The 15,946-nt window shown below is 38.4% G+C and overlaps 1 protein-coding gene across 1 annotated transcript in view; it reads right to left on the reverse strand.

Annotated features, from left to right (window-relative positions):
- LOC136859016 (death-associated protein kinase 1) overlaps positions 1-15,946 on the reverse strand; it is a 1,193,585-nt gene that overhangs the window by 1,050,841 nt on the left and 126,798 nt on the right. Inside the window, exon 4 of the mRNA XM_068225494.1 lies at positions 5,513-5,651. Within this exon, the coding sequence (XP_068081595.1) occupies positions 5,513-5,651 (139 nt within the window). The remainder of the gene's footprint in view (positions 1-5,512; positions 5,652-15,946) is intronic.

Below are 15,946 nucleotides of genomic sequence, written 5' to 3' on the forward strand. Positions count from 1 at the left end.
AAATGGAAGGAGTCCGACACTTCGAAAAATGAAGGTATCAGCCTAAGAAAGAACATGGGCCACGAACGGCATGAAAATGAATGACTCCCTAGGCCTCCATACGTAATACTGTCAGGGTCAGCAAAGAATTTGAATTGACCAACGGAAGTAGGACAGGATAGGATAGATGAAAGTTAGGAGCTGGCCACAAGGAAGTGGAAGCAATGCCAGGACTCAGCTAAGAGCTCTGTGGTAACCAACCCACACTGTTATATTTATTTACGAGTTTCATGTCCGTATTGATTGATTACACGTATATGGATAAGAAAGAAATTCCACCTGTCAATACTGTTTATTGTAAATGTAGACTTACATCAGTACCGGTTTCGACTCTATCTGGTAATCATCAGCTGACAAATCATATTACATCTATTAGGCACTGGTTTGTGTTACTTATCTAAAAACATATCGTCATCCATTAGCACATTCGGATGTCTAATGAGTTGGATGTTATCGTCATTTCATTTGTGATTCCGTGAGATTAAAGTTGTTTTTGAGATTAAAATATGGTAGTAAAAAAAACTTAACCTAAGCTTAAAAATAATTAAACATGCACATTAAACACATTAAAAACACTGAAAACATGTACATAAAACACTTGGTGAATTTAAAAGTTCATATCTTGCGTATTCCTCCTTCAGACTTCCTCCTTAGGGTCTTATGCACCTACGTTTATGTTGATTGATTTTGAGCTCGTAACAGTGGTGTACGTTCTTGAGAATGTTCTATTTGACTAAAAGATGCCTTCAGCTATGCTTGTAATAAACCCAAGTCATTAAATGGTCCAATATTGAGGATAGAGACAATATGTGGCTCCGCTGTAAACTTATTTTCAAAAGTTAGAAGCAGATGTTGAAGTTTTGTTTTTTTATGGATATGGTTGAATATAGATTTTTGGTGGTAACTTCTTCCTTGTCTATATTTGTGTACTGGTGCTGTAATTATCTGTGAAAGATAAACTGATATTAGTAAAGTGTTATAAGTTTGAAGGAATGCCTAAAGTTGTGTGCAAGAGTGAATTTGTACTTACTGCTGTTGTTGTTGTTGTTGTTGTTGTTGTTGTGGTTGGGTGATGTTATGTTTGGGAGCTTGTTGCGTACTGCTACGTATTCGCCTTGGACTTATGTTCACTGTAGTGAGGCGTATGGATGGAGGGGTCGGGAGGAGTGGCTATCATGGGGGGGTACGGGTGGAGCCGGGCTTGTCGTTTGTTGGTTTATTGGAGCGTACTATGTTCTGTTTATTTACTATTTTGAGGTAATAATTTTTTAGGGCAGGAATAACTTTGTCGAAGATGATATTGGTTTTCTCCGTAATGTTATTTATATTGTAACTAGCTGATGTACCCGTGCTTCGCTACGGAATTCTACATTGTATACAGAATTCGAGGTTAGGGAGTGTACACGTTATAACTCAAGTTATATAAAATTGAATTTCTGTTCATTTATGTTGTATATATTTTTACCGTATCGGCTATGGTAACAGAGATATTTGTGAATTTGTATTTTTGTTGCCAAGTCCATATCAACGCCGAGTCACGAGAAAATGGGTGAAAGGAATTTAATGAAAATCAGTATATAGATTCAGGGAATAAGAAACTACAGTACAAGTCTAAGCTATAAACAATTTTATTCACCCTGGATGAAATTGTAGTTTAGGGAAAGGCATCCAATATTTAATTTTTAAGTACCTATGTTATTGGTCCTAACGAAAAGTACTGCATAACAAAAGTTAGAGAGAATAAAATTTCTGATTATGCTGTTTTTTCAGTTTTACCGTACCAACTATGATAAGAGTGGTATTTCAGAGTCGTAAGAAAACTAACTGTGAAGGCCTACAATATCAAAAGCTCTTAAAATTGATCAACAATAACATTATATTGACCATTGTTTGTTGTAATGTTCTTTGTCCCTTATGCTGCCACTGAACTCCAATAGATGGGATTACTGTTGTGTACCGAGTATAACAGCCTGACTGAATACTGGCAGGAAATAGCTGGGAAGTTAGACAACTTTCTTCTTTAGCATGCCATTGCTCTGGTTCATAATTTTCTGGTACTGCTGGCACGTAACATACTGGTTCATCATAGTATTCCAGCTATTCGATCCCTACTCTGAAGCGCTGTTTTGAATGAGCAGTGTGCACATTTAAGGCAAAGGCTCAGGTAGTAGCAGTAGTAGTAGTAGTAGTAGTAGCAGTAGTAGTAGTAGCAGCAGCAGTAGCAGTAGCAGTAGTAGTACTTCACTTTTATTAAATTCTACACACATTTTATTCCAAATTAGCAGTGAAGAGGGGGTTTCTCCTCTGGCTTTGAGGAAGAATTTGCTTCCAAGTCAGACAGTTCTTTCCGCCGCCAGTGTAGTGAATTGAAGTTTCCGATTCATCGGGAATAAAGGATAGGAGGTTAATTTCTAACCCCATTCACACCCCCAATCACAAAGTTGATGTAGTGGCACATCCTATATAACTTGTTTTGCAGTTGTTGCATTTAATACGCCAAACTCCTGATTGGTTGTATTTATTGTTGTTGTTGACCGTCTTGGCGTTATGTATAATATTGGTGCTGTTCTGCATGGTTTCAAATGCTATTTTCAGGTTGTACTTTTTTAAAACATTAGTTATGGGGTATAAGTGTGTATTGTTAAAGGTAAATAGGGAGTAATCTTTCTTGGGTTGGAATTTAATCTTGTGAATGACTTTATTGACCATTTCTTTAGCGTATCCATTGTATTTGGTTATATCGTAAATAGTTAGTTCATTATTTACATCTTCTGCTGTCATCTGTATTTTGAAGGCTCTGTATACCATACTGTAGTAAGCTGCTATTTTTGTGTGTTGGGGTGGATGGAATCGATTTTTATGTTTTTTGGGGTATGTGTGGGTTTTCTGTAGATTTTGTAAGATAAATGGTTTTCATGCCTGGTTATTGTTAGGCCCAAGTAATTTAAGGTACCGCTGTTTTTGATCTCTTTAGTGAATTTTATCTGGGGGTCCAATCTGTTGGGTTTGTCTAATATGGTGTTTGCGTCGGTGGATCGGTTCACAATTAAGTATTTATTTATTTTCCCCCTAGTCGATACAATGATTGCTTAAGGCAATTTAATGGTTAAAAGTGGTACATGTTTCATATATTATCAACATCTTCAGCCACATAACACTGTTTAGGTGAAAAACATACAAATTGACAAAGTAATGCTTTAGAGGAAGTGTCCTTAAAATTAACATAAGATTGACAACATTATCTGTTTGTTCAGACTTCCTCCTTAGGGTCTTGTGCACCTATGTTCATGTTGATTGATTTTGAGCTCTTAACAGTGGTGTAGGTTCTTGAGAATGTTCTATTTGACTAAAGGATGTCTTCATGTATGCTTGTAATAAACCCCAGTCGCTCCAATATTGTGGATAGATTTTATCAATTTCATTTGAAAAAACTCAAATAAACCAAGCTCGATAGCTGCAGTCGCTTAAGTGCGGCCAGTGTCCAGTATATGGGAGATAGTGGGTTCGAACCCCACTGTCGGCAGCCTTGAAGATGGTTTTCCGTGGTTTCCCATTTTCACATCAAGCAAATGTTGGGGCTGTACTTTCATCTAGGCCACAGCCGCTTCCTTCCCACTCCTATCCCCTTCCTGTCCCATCGTCGCCATAAGACCTATCTGTGTCAGTGCGACGTAAAGCAACTAGCAAAAAAACAAAAACAAAAAACCTAAAATAATGGCAATATATCCCCTTTTAATAAGCAGTGTTCTGATATGTGGGAAAGAAATAGAAATTGTAAAGCAGTTTATATACCTTGGAGAAAATACTATAACATACAATTTAAATGAAAAAATTTCTTGGACAGAAATTATCCAGAGCCCAAAAAGTAACCACAAATACATACAAGAAATATTTGTAAATAAATACAAAATTGAAACATTATTAGACTGTAGTCCAACCTGAAATAACTTATGAAAGTGAAACATTATTTAAACTAAAGCAAAAGAATAAGATAGACAAAATTTTAAAAATAGAAAGAAGAATAGTAAGAATATGCATTAATAAGAAGTACCAAAAAGAAGGAGAATGGCGCATCATCCCAAGCAGTATATCAAGAAATAGAGCCTATAACGGATTTCATGAGAAAGAAGAGAATTAATTTTCTCTTTAACTAGTGTTCTCATTTCGGTCAGTGAGCCGAGCTGAGTGGCTCAGATGGTTGAGGCTCTGGCCTTCTGACCCCAACTTGGCAGGTTCGATCCTGGCTCAGTCCGGTGGTATTTGAAGGTGCTCAAATACGTCAGCCTCGTGTTGGTAGATTTACTGGCACGTAAAAGATCTCCTGCGGGACTAAATTCCGGCGCCTCGGCATCTCCGAAAAACATAAAAGTAGTTAGTGGAACGTCAAGCAATTATTATTATTATTATTATTATTATTATTATTATTTCAGTCAGTGATTCAGGTTCCGAATTTTAATTACTTGATTCACCTGACCACCTTGAGCCTGATTTGTTGTCTTGTTTTACCTCACAACATTTTTATTGAGGCTGATTTAAGGTAAGTGCACTTCCATTTCTTGTATTTTGATGTGAATGTTTGTTTATTGTATGTCTTGTGTCATGTAACACCATCACGTGTAGATACCTTGAAGGTATGCGATAAGCCTCGAGCATTTCAATAACACATCCCCGCTCAAACTCTGTTACCTGGTTAAATTCTCCTCAACTGCAACATACAGGTATGTCAAAAGGTCAACGAGGTTTACACAACCAGGAACAACGGTTCAAGTAGTCTGTGCGAGCCCTCTGATGGCAAGACCATTCTACTAATCACGTTACTATGCTAATAAAGTGACTATCTGCCCGAGTTGTAACTGTGCGCCGAGGTTTCCAGCAAATCAACAATTCCTTCTTGGTGCGTGATTTTTTTTTTTTTTTTTTTTTTTTTTTTTTTTTTTTTTTTTTTTTTTCAGTGAGTGTATTATGTTCACACCAAATTTCTCATCTTTCTATATAAAAATTTGTATGTATGTTGAGTATTTAGACCAAACGCTGGCTGGAGCCCCAACAGCTCTGCCATCAGCATTTGTAAATGGCACAGGCTCACTGAGGAGGCATACCAGAACTAGGGAAATGAGAGAAGTAGTTTTCCATTGCCTTCCTGACTGAGTCATGTTATTATATATCAGTCTATCAAGCCCACTGAAATACACATACCAACCAACCCTAGAGTGACATTTTCACACTATCCATCACAGGGACTGGTAATGGAAGGAATGGTGTTGCTAGCATCACTCATACCTCAGTCACTTTCATACTGCCAAAACAAAAGATGAGACCTGAAGATAGTAATAAAGCAACAAATTTGCTGTAGCCTGTACCAAAATACATAGTGCGCTGTAAACGCTAGGTCTCATCAGTAAAGGTACCGTATACTCACTACTTATTTGCTACATTCTGTTACTACAATGTATGAGTATCTAACTTTACTCACCTTGAGATCAAGATGAGCTACATTATTGTTATGCATATGTTGCAGTGCTTCTAGGATTTGACGAATAAAATGGGCAGCTTCAGCTTCATCCAAACGCTCTTTGGCAGAAACGTAGTGAAAGAGCTCTCCACCTTCAATACTGTGAAAATTAAAATATTATGCATAAATCAAGGCAAAAATTACATGATATGTCACGTTAACAAACCATCCATTTCTGTTATCAAAGGTAACACAAGTATCTATAATTTTGATCATAATGGCCACCAATGAGTGACTGACTTAAATCACTGTTATTAATTATTTTAAGATCCACTTTGTCAATACAATTCAAAACCTAGTATATTTGCTACTACATCAAACACATAAATATATAAGTACATGTTTTGAGAATCTATTAATATTCTCTGTTTCAGCTTAAAATCACATGAATGTATTGGACCTTTTAAAAAATTATGCCCTAACATAAAACTGGTTAAAAACAATACAATTTAAAACATATTAAAAGTTCAAACATGAATAACATTCATATTATGTCCAATCTTGCCCATTAAATACTGTATGAGAGTTCATGTATGGTATTAATGTCAAGCTGACTTATAATTATCAAATACTGTTGTGGTGTGGCATCTGAATGACCTCTATAAACTGATTACCCTTCATAGGTCTCATGTTGTTCTTCTTCATAAAGTTGATACAGCATGTGTCTGCTTTTACCATAAACAACTGTCAAGGCTGATGCAAGTGTAATGGACTAGTATAACTTGGAAATACATATCGAATATCAAACCCATGGGTAAATAGTGAAATATTGAGGAGTAGTAGTAGTAGTTTTATTATTATTATTATTTACCGATGGACCGTTGGATCACGCATTACATTTATGATTCGCCTTTCTAACAGACCATATTGCTTTCATTCTTTCACTGTGTGCCTGTTTCCTTTCTTCTGACCACTTAGAACCCGATCTTTTAGGGACTTCATTCTCTAGCTTTACTACCCAACTATTTATCTTGTGACGGTAAATGTTTCTGTCCAGTATTTCTGATGGTTCTATCTGGGCCTTTTCCCAATCATTTTTAACATATTGAATCCATGGTACGTGCTTTAGTTTTTCAGTATATGTAAAAATCTTGTGGGTTAGCCTTGAAGACGATAGTCTGTGAACGTGTCCATAGACTATCAGTCTTCGTTTCCTGATGCCTGCGGCAAGGTTGGACAGTCTTTCCGTAGTTTTGCGCAATTTGAGTCTATACCTTTCTTCTTTTTTCTCTGGGCCCAGAATTTTCCTCAACATCTTCCTTTCCTCCTTCAAGATGTTTTCCAGATCACCTTTATCATTAAGTACCAAGATTTCACTTTGCATACAGCACTTCAAGTTTAATCACCATATTATAATGTTTGATTTTTGTATGTATGGACATGCATTTCTTGTTGTAGATGTCACGGGTTCTCCAATATGCTCTTTTGAGTTTTTGTAATCAAACTTTCTGTGCTTCCTTTGTAGGTTGTAGGATCTCACCGAGATATTTAAGGTATGGAACTTGTTTGATCTGCCCGTATTTTGTTTGTAATTCCTGAATGTCAAATTTAGTGCAAATAAACTTGGTCTTCTCGAATGAGATTTGTAGTCCAGTTTTCTCAGCACATTCCTTGAGGACGTCAATCTGTTTGATCGCTGAAATATCACTGTCTGTTAGTACCGCTAGGTCGTCTGCAAAAGCTAAACAACTGTCCTTTATGTCATTGTATTATTATTATTATTATTATTATTACTACGTGTGAGGTGTGACTATGAAGTTGCTTATGTCTGTTGTTGTTGTCATTATTATTATTATTATTATTATTATTATTATTATTATTATTATTATTATTATTTACGTAGTTATGTACAGACTTTATTTGGTATAAATCGTGGTTGTATAATTTATTATTTGTGTGTTGTACGATTTGTCTTTTGTAACAAAACATGTGAGGTTATGTCACAACACGTCTGCTGTACGTATATTAATAAGAGTTCATTTAATGTAAGAACACGTCATTAATAATATATAATTTATTATTACCTGTAAATATGATGTACAGTATAAATCCAATGTAAAGTTGTGCAACACAGGGTAATAGTCCAGAACAACACCTCTTATCACTAGAGTTGTATAGAAAATTCCAATCATTTTGTACATAGGCTATAGTAGACTCAAGTAACTACAAGAAAACATGTGTCGTACTCTTCTAGAAGCCTGGTAAGGCAATGTATATAAACAGGCAGTCTTGGGAGTTGAAGTTGAGTTGTTAGCGAGACTTGCAGTAGAAGTCGTTAGCCAAGTATGTGAACTCATGTTGTGATTTTGTTGTGATGGCAGTTGATTGAGCAGGTAGCAGGTAGGGACCCTCTTCGGAGGCAGCCCTACCCAGGGACTGGCGCCCCTGCCTATGTGAGTCTCAGACCACACTGACCCGGTGTGTAACATCTGGTATGGGTCCCAGCTCAAGGTTACGAGTGAAGACCTCAACGGCATCTACGGCGGAGAAGGTGGACTTCGGTACGGCGGAGATGGCGGAAGGGGCATACCCGTAGAGTCTGTACTCCAGAGGAGCGGCTACAAAAGATGTCTGTCTCCATGTTAGGGGCGGCCTAATTTTGAACCTGGCAGTAGGTATAAAATGCCTTTGGGTGTGGCGAGCCCATCGTAACAATAGCCTATATGGACAAAGCAGATATGGTGCCTCGGAAAAGATTAGGGCGTCCCCTGCTAAAAGCGACACGCAGCTCTTCAGGTGCTGGGGGAACGGTGAAAAATGGGCAACCAGCACCAAACTACATCAAAATTGCTACAGTAAATGTACTGTCACTGACGGGAAAGACAGAAGAACTGGTTGACTTCATGATAGAAAAAGATATAGCCATACTTGGCCTGTGTGAGACCAAGAAGAGGGGTACAGGGGAAATCCCTCTGAGAGAAGGATACAGGCTGTATTATAGCGGAGGACCTGAAGCAAGAAATGGAGTGGCCATCATACTTAGAAGAGAAATCCAAGAATATGTGGAATACACAAAGTACGTCAGCGATAGGATGATGATGATGATGATGAGAATCCAGTTTGAAAATGGCGTGAAAGATCTATTTCAGTTGTATGCCCCACAAACTGGTTGCATAGATGAACATCTAGAGGACTTCTTAGAGGAAGTGGAGAGACAGATAGAAGATAAGGAAGTATTACTGATGGGAGATCTAAATGCACAAGTTGGAATGGAAAGACAAGGAAAGGAAGATGTTGTAGGGCCCTTTGGATATGGAAATGTAAATCCAGAAGGCGAGTTGTTGGTGGATTTTTGCATGAGGAATCAAATGATTGTTGGAAACACCTGGTTTAGGAAGAAGAACAGTCAGAAGATTACAAGGTATGGTTGGGGAGACAGACGAACAAAGACCATGATTGATTATATAATAATAGAGAAAGAACACCGGAAGAACCTTGTAGATGTAACAGCCATGCCTGAAGAAGCCTTTGGTGGAGATCATAGAGTTGTGATAGGAAAATTGGAAGTTGGAAAGATTGAAAAACCCCAATTAAGAAGAGAGAAAAGAATTAAAGTATGGAAGTTGAAGGAGAAAAGCATACAAGAAGAATTTCAAAGGGAAATAATACCCTTGGTACCCAGGACAGAGGTGGGGAATGTTGAAGAGGAATGGAAAAGATTTAAGGAAGCACTGGTTGGATGTGCAGAAAAGGTGTGTGGTAGAACATCAGGAAATGTGAAAGACAAAGAAACACACTGGTGGAATGATAGGGTAAAGATTAAAGTGAAGGAAAAGAAAATGGCATGGAAAGCATGGAAAACATCTCAGACTGAAGTAGAAGAAAATATGTGGAGGCAAAGAATTTGGCCAAGAAAGTAGTGGAGGAAGAAAAGAGGAAAAGCTGGGCCTTATTCACACAGAAATTGAGAGATGATATGCAGGGCAGCAAGAAATTACTGTATGGTATCTTAAGAAACAAAAAGAGAGATCAAGTAAACAGATTTGTGAAGGATGAAGGTGGCATAATTTTAACAAAGCCAGGAGAAATAAGAAATAGATGGAGAGAGTATTTTCAGAAGCTGCTGAACATAAGAACGGATGACAGTTATTCAATGGACGACCAGGAAAGGCAATTAGTTGATGAAGAAACGGATAAAGAAATTACAATGAATGAAATTGAAATGGCAGTAAGAAAGATGAAGAATGGAAAAACTGCTGGAATAGATGAAATTTCAGTGGAGATGATAAAGGCAGCTGGAGCTGTAGGCCTGCAGTGGACATATTGGGTTCTCAGGAATGTCTGGGAGAATAAGGAGGTCCCTGCGGATTGGAAAAAAGGAATAATCATCCCAATTTTCAAGAAAGGTGATAAGAAAGTTTTGAAGAACTACAGGGGAATTACTCTAATATCCCATGTTGCTAAGATAATGGAAAGGATACTGGAAAGTAGAATAAGGTTGAGGATTGAGAATCAGATACAGGAAAATCAGTTTGGTTTCAGAAGTGGAAGGTCAACAATAGAGCCCATTTTCATTATGAGACAACTAATGGAAAAGCACTGGGAGTGCGGGAATGATATGGTGATGACATTCATTGACATTGAAAAGGCATATGACAGTGTCCCCAGGACGAAAGTTTGAGACAGTCTGGTGCAAAAAGGAATTGGACAGGAATTAATAAAAATGATCATGGCATTGTATAAGGAATGTTGTAGTTGCGTGCAAACACAATTTGGCAGGACAAGTTGGTTCAAAATGACTAGTGGGCTGAGACAGGGAAGTGTTCTATCACCAATCCTGTTTACAACAGTAATGGATGACATCATGAGAACAGCAAAAGCAGCATATGGAGGAAGAGAAATGAACATGATGTTATTTGTAGATGATATTGTCATTTGGGGAGAAGATGACAGGAAGGTTCAAGAACAGTTGAATGTGGTGAATGGGAAGATCGAAGAATGTGGACTGAAAATAAGTGTAGAAAAGAGTAAAACTCTTGTTATGACTAGAGGGGAGAAAGAAGGGTAAGGTCAGATTAGACTTGCAGACAAGCCCCTGGAAGTAGTGGAAACGTTTAAATACCTGGGGAGTGAATTAATGGAGAATGCTCGACTGGATGCTGAGATTAGTAAAAGGATTCAAACTGGAAGTTGTTTCTATCATAATGTAAGAAACATGTTATGGGACAAAGATGTGGCAATGGAAGCAAAGGATACTATGTACAAGATGTATTATGTACCCATAACAACTTACGGAGCAGAAACTTGGACAATGACAAAGAAGGATGAGAGTCGAACACAGGCAGCCAAAATGTTCTTGAGGAGTATGATACAGAAGAGTAGAAGAGACAAAATAAGGAATGAGAAAATCCAGGAAGAAATTGGAGTGGAAAAAATGAATGATAGAATAGAGAAGAGCCGACTAAGATGGTTTGGGCACATAAAGCGAATGAGCAACGAAAGAATGCCAAAAAAGGTGATGGAAATGCAAATCCAAGGAAGGAGAGGCCGTGGACGACCACGATTGAGATGGAAGGATACCATTCAACGCAGCATTATAGAAAGAAACCTGGACTGGGACACAGTGTTGGAGGAGGAGTGGTGGAAAGACCGAAGAAAGTGGAGAGGAACCATATTTGCCCCTACCCGGCTACAGCTGGAGAAAGGGAAATGATGATGATGATGATGATGATGATGAAGATGATGGTAGTTGATTGACATGCTAATGTTGCAATCTTCTTCTTCTTCTTCTTCTTCTTCTTCTTCTTCTTCTTCTTCTTCTTCTTCTTCTTCTTCTTCTTCTTATTTGATGTTTTTTGTTCAAAATGGTGTTTTATTGATGTGTGTGTATATAATTTGTAAATAAAAAAGTGTACACAACTGACAGCATCGCGTGTATGCATCTTTGTAATTACAACAATGGCGACTGTGTGATAGGACTGAAGAATAATTTCGGTAGTGAATACGAGTGTAAGTGGAAATCAGAACAAAATACAAGTGATACTGGAAAATATGTCTGTAAAACAAATGCAAGACGAACTCGAAACAAGAAATCTTCCGAGCGGCAATATGAAATCATTGAAGACACAGCTACGATAAGACCTCATTAAAAATAGTGAAGATCCCGAAAGGTTTTTCATCGAGGTGGACGAACATCCGGACTCGTCATTGGAAGAGGAGGTAAATATGACTACAATGTGTTCCAACTTAATGAGCATGATACAGACACTCAATTCCACCTTAACAGAATAAATTTTGAAAGTAAATGACAAAATCTCAGATGTTGATTGAGTTAATTCCACCTTAATAGAACCAATTTCAAAAGTAGATGACAAAATCTCAGATGTTGATTCACTAGTTAATTCCACCTTAACAAAACAGAATGACAAACTTAAGAGACAAAATTTCTCAAACTAATACAGTTTTAACCAGACAAATATCTCAAATGTACACACAGGTTTACAAAGTAGAACAGTGCCTAGAATCGAAAATTTCAACCATAGTTGATAAAATTTGGCAGACGAATTCCCAAATTAGCAACATGTCCAATCAATTAACACAGCTGATATCGGACATCAGGTCAAAACTGGGACAGGCTGAGCAGATTGATAGTGGGGTAAACCAGCTGGAAGGGGACATCTCGAACATGAAGGAGGAGATGGAAATCCAGGTTACCGGCATCAAACAACAGACTGAGAGGAAAATTTCTACCGTGAGGGAAATCCTGAAAGCTGTATTTCTGCCATTGAAGGAAGGTAGAAAACCAAATTTCGACCATCAAGGGAGATGTGCAGAATATGCAAGAGAGCATCCTTCATGCAGTAGAAGATAGATTAACTCGAACAGGACCTATCACCACACCTTCAACCCCCTCAAAACTAACCGGCAACACAGGACACCTAGACCCGAAGGTGATTATAGATAGTCTTCCAGAATTCCACGGGCGACTGGAAGAGAACCCAACTAGCTACATCGAAGGATCGATCAATCTACTAGGAAAGACTAATCTATCAGAGGACATTTCCGTTCAACTCGTCACACCGAAGTTAAAGGGGAAAGCCGCTACTTGGTGGAATAACTTGAAGGGATTAAAATTAAACTGGACTTATTTCAAGAGGGAATTCCATGCTAGGTTTAATTCCGAAGGGGTAAAGACCTCTGTGAAATGGAAGCTACTGACTATGTGAACAAGCACGTTCAATTTCATTCTTAAAAAACGGAAATCAGTGATACACTCTGCTGTATCTTAAAGCATAGCACATTCTTAATTTCAGAACCTAGCATGAAGATTACGCGATTGTTACTTAAGCCTTTATTTCTAAAGCATTAACAACTACTATCAGAAATGCTAATTATGCATTTATTGCAAAAACATGTTCTTCCCTTTCATTCTGAATTTTGTTTACTGTACACAAGTCGACGGGTATTACTTATTGACTCCGACACTGCCTTTGAATGAAGACAACGAGCTCGCTAGAGCACGCAGCAAGGAAACAATACAAAAGATGATTGATCGCGTTCAATATAATAGCTGGAGTGCATAAATATTGATACCGAAAAAATAATATGCTTAATCACTTGTAATAATGGATGCATCAGTGATAGGGATCTTGCTGTAACCAAAGGATAATACACAGTTTAATATAGTAATTTTCATGGGACACAAATAAACTGTAGTTATAGCAGGGTTCTCGCTACATGCTGTACTCGCTATAGTGGACTTCTACTGTATTTCAGATAAGGTGCTATATCCCAACGCTTTACCTTCAATATATCCTCAGAAATCTTATTAATCACAGCTGCTTTTCCAGCTTTCAACTTTTGTATCTTTTTGTAAATGACTTTATTACCATACGTAAATTTCAGTAGGCCTAATTTGCCATTATTATGTGTCTCTTCTATCTGGACATTATCCTTATACACTGTTCAGCCAGAACTTTATGACCACCTACCTAATAACCGGTATGTCCACTTTTGGCACGGATAACAGCGGCGACGTGTCTTCGCGTGGAAGGAATAAGGCCTTGGTAGGTCACTGGAGGGTGCTGGTACCACATCAGCACACACAAGTCATCTAATTCCCATAAATTCCAGGGAGGAGGGCGATGAGCTCTGACGACACGTGCAATCACATCCCAGATGTGTTCAATCTGGTTAAGATCTGGAGGGTTGGTAGGCCAGCACATCAATTGCAATTTGCCACTGTGTTCCTTGAACCATTCCATCACACTCCTGGTCTTGTGACATGGCGTATTATCTTGTTGAAAAATGCCACTGCCGTTGGGAAACATGACTGTCACGAATGGGTGTACGTTGGCTGCAACCAGTGTATGATACTTCTCGGCCGTCATGGTGCCTTGCACAAGTTCCACTGGACCCATAGATGCCCAAGTGAATGTTCCCCAGAACATAATTGAACCACCGCCAGCTTGTCTCCATCCCGCAGTACAGGTGTCAAGGAACTGTTCCCCTGGAAGATGATGGATTTGCAACCTCCCATCGGCATCACGAAGACGGTATCAGAATTCATCAGACTGTGCAATGCTCTGCCGCTGTGCCAACGTCCAGTGATGATGGTCACGTGCCCATTTCAGTCATAGTTGCCGATGTCATGGTGTTAACATTGGGTCATGCAAGGGTCATCGGCTGCGGAGGTTCATCCTTAGGAGTGTTCGGTGCACTGTGTGTTCAGACACACTTGTAATCTGCCCAGCATTAAAGTCAGTTCCGCCACAGTTCGCCGCCTGTTCTCTTTTACCAGCCTGTCCAGCCTACGACGTCCGTCATCTGTAATGATGGGTGGCCGCCCAGCCCCTCAGCGTTTGAACATGGTTTCACCTTGGTATCGCCACTTGTTGAAAACACTTAGCACAGCACTCCTCAAACACCCGACCAGTAGCGCAGTTTCCTAAATGCTCGTGCCGAGCCTCTGGGCCGTCAAAATCTGCTCTCGGTCAAACTCAGAGAGATTGTGCGCCTTCCCCATTCTACACACGGACAGCACGGTCATTGATACTACATGCACCATGCATGTGTCTGACTACCATATGTCAATAGTAGGTAGGTGGTCATAATGTTCTGGCTGATCAGTGTATTTACCTACCTTTACATATTGCTGACTGAATACTTCTGCCTTCATTGATGGTTATGAATTTCATGTTTTTGGTCCGTATTGAACAATATATAAGTAATAATAATAATAACTTAAATGTTTCCACCTTTTCAATACAATATATTCACAAAATTACAAAATTATACGGTACTAGTTTCGACCCATCTAGGGGTCATCATCAGCCGTATTGGATTTCGCCACAAGTGATCTTTGCTCCAATACGGCTGATGATGACCCCTAGATGGGTCGAAACTAGTACCGTATAATTTTGTAATTTTGTGAATATATTGTATTGAAAAGGTGGAAACATTTAAGTTATTATTATTATTACTTCTGCCTTCTGTAAGTTCTCGCATATACACTCCCCTTGTTCATTAATGATCCCTGGAATGTCCTTCCTGGAAGCTCTTTCTGCCTTAAAGTATCTATACATATCCTTCCATTGCTCCCTAAAATTAATATGCCTGCCAATTATGTAAGCCAGCAGGTTAACCTTAGCTAAATTCAATTTCCTAATAGTTCCTTCAATAACTCCTTACTCCTGCAACCATTCCTAACCCTCATCATCATCATCATCATCATCATCATCATCATCATCATCATCATCATCATCATCATTTCCAGTTTCCAGCTTCCTGGGTCGGGTTGTAGAAAGGATGTAAAAGAGAGGGCATAAGTCTCTGGTTAGACCCCAACTAGAGTAAGGTTTCAGTGTATGGAACCCTCACCAGGATTACTTGATTCAAGAACTGGAAAAAATCCAAAAGAAAAGCAGCTTGATTTGTTCTGGATGATTTCCGACAAAAGAGTAGCGTTACAAAAATGTTGCAAAGTTTGGGCTAGGAAGACTTGGGAGAAAGGAGACAAGCTGCTCGACTAAGGGGTATGTGATTGGAATAATAACAATAATTAATTTGACCACCTAATCATTACAATAAGTCTTGTCTTTGTTGATTTACATTGACATGTTAACTAAAATGGTACATGTTTCGTCTTGTATATAGGCATCATCAGCCATTGCCTTAACTTTGAAATAAAATCAGGCACCTGATTTACATATAAATAAAATAAAACTAATTTATAAAAAGCCTCAAAGAGACTTGAACTAAAATTAACATATGGTAAAAGACTAGTACAATGTTTGTTTTAAAGATATTGCAATGAGTGAGGAGTTTACAACTGATGAAAGTATTTGCATTATTGATATTAGAAGGCTACTATTATAAGTAAAATGAACAAAGCAACAGTCTGTTATAAACAAGTGGTAAGATTGCTATAAAATTACGCTGAACGACCAGCGGTTA

The sequence above is a fragment of the Anabrus simplex genome, chromosome 1 (genome assembly GCF_040414725.1).
Source record: "Anabrus simplex isolate iqAnaSimp1 chromosome 1, ASM4041472v1, whole genome shotgun sequence".
NCBI lineage: Eukaryota > Metazoa > Arthropoda > Insecta > Orthoptera > Tettigoniidae > Anabrus > Anabrus simplex.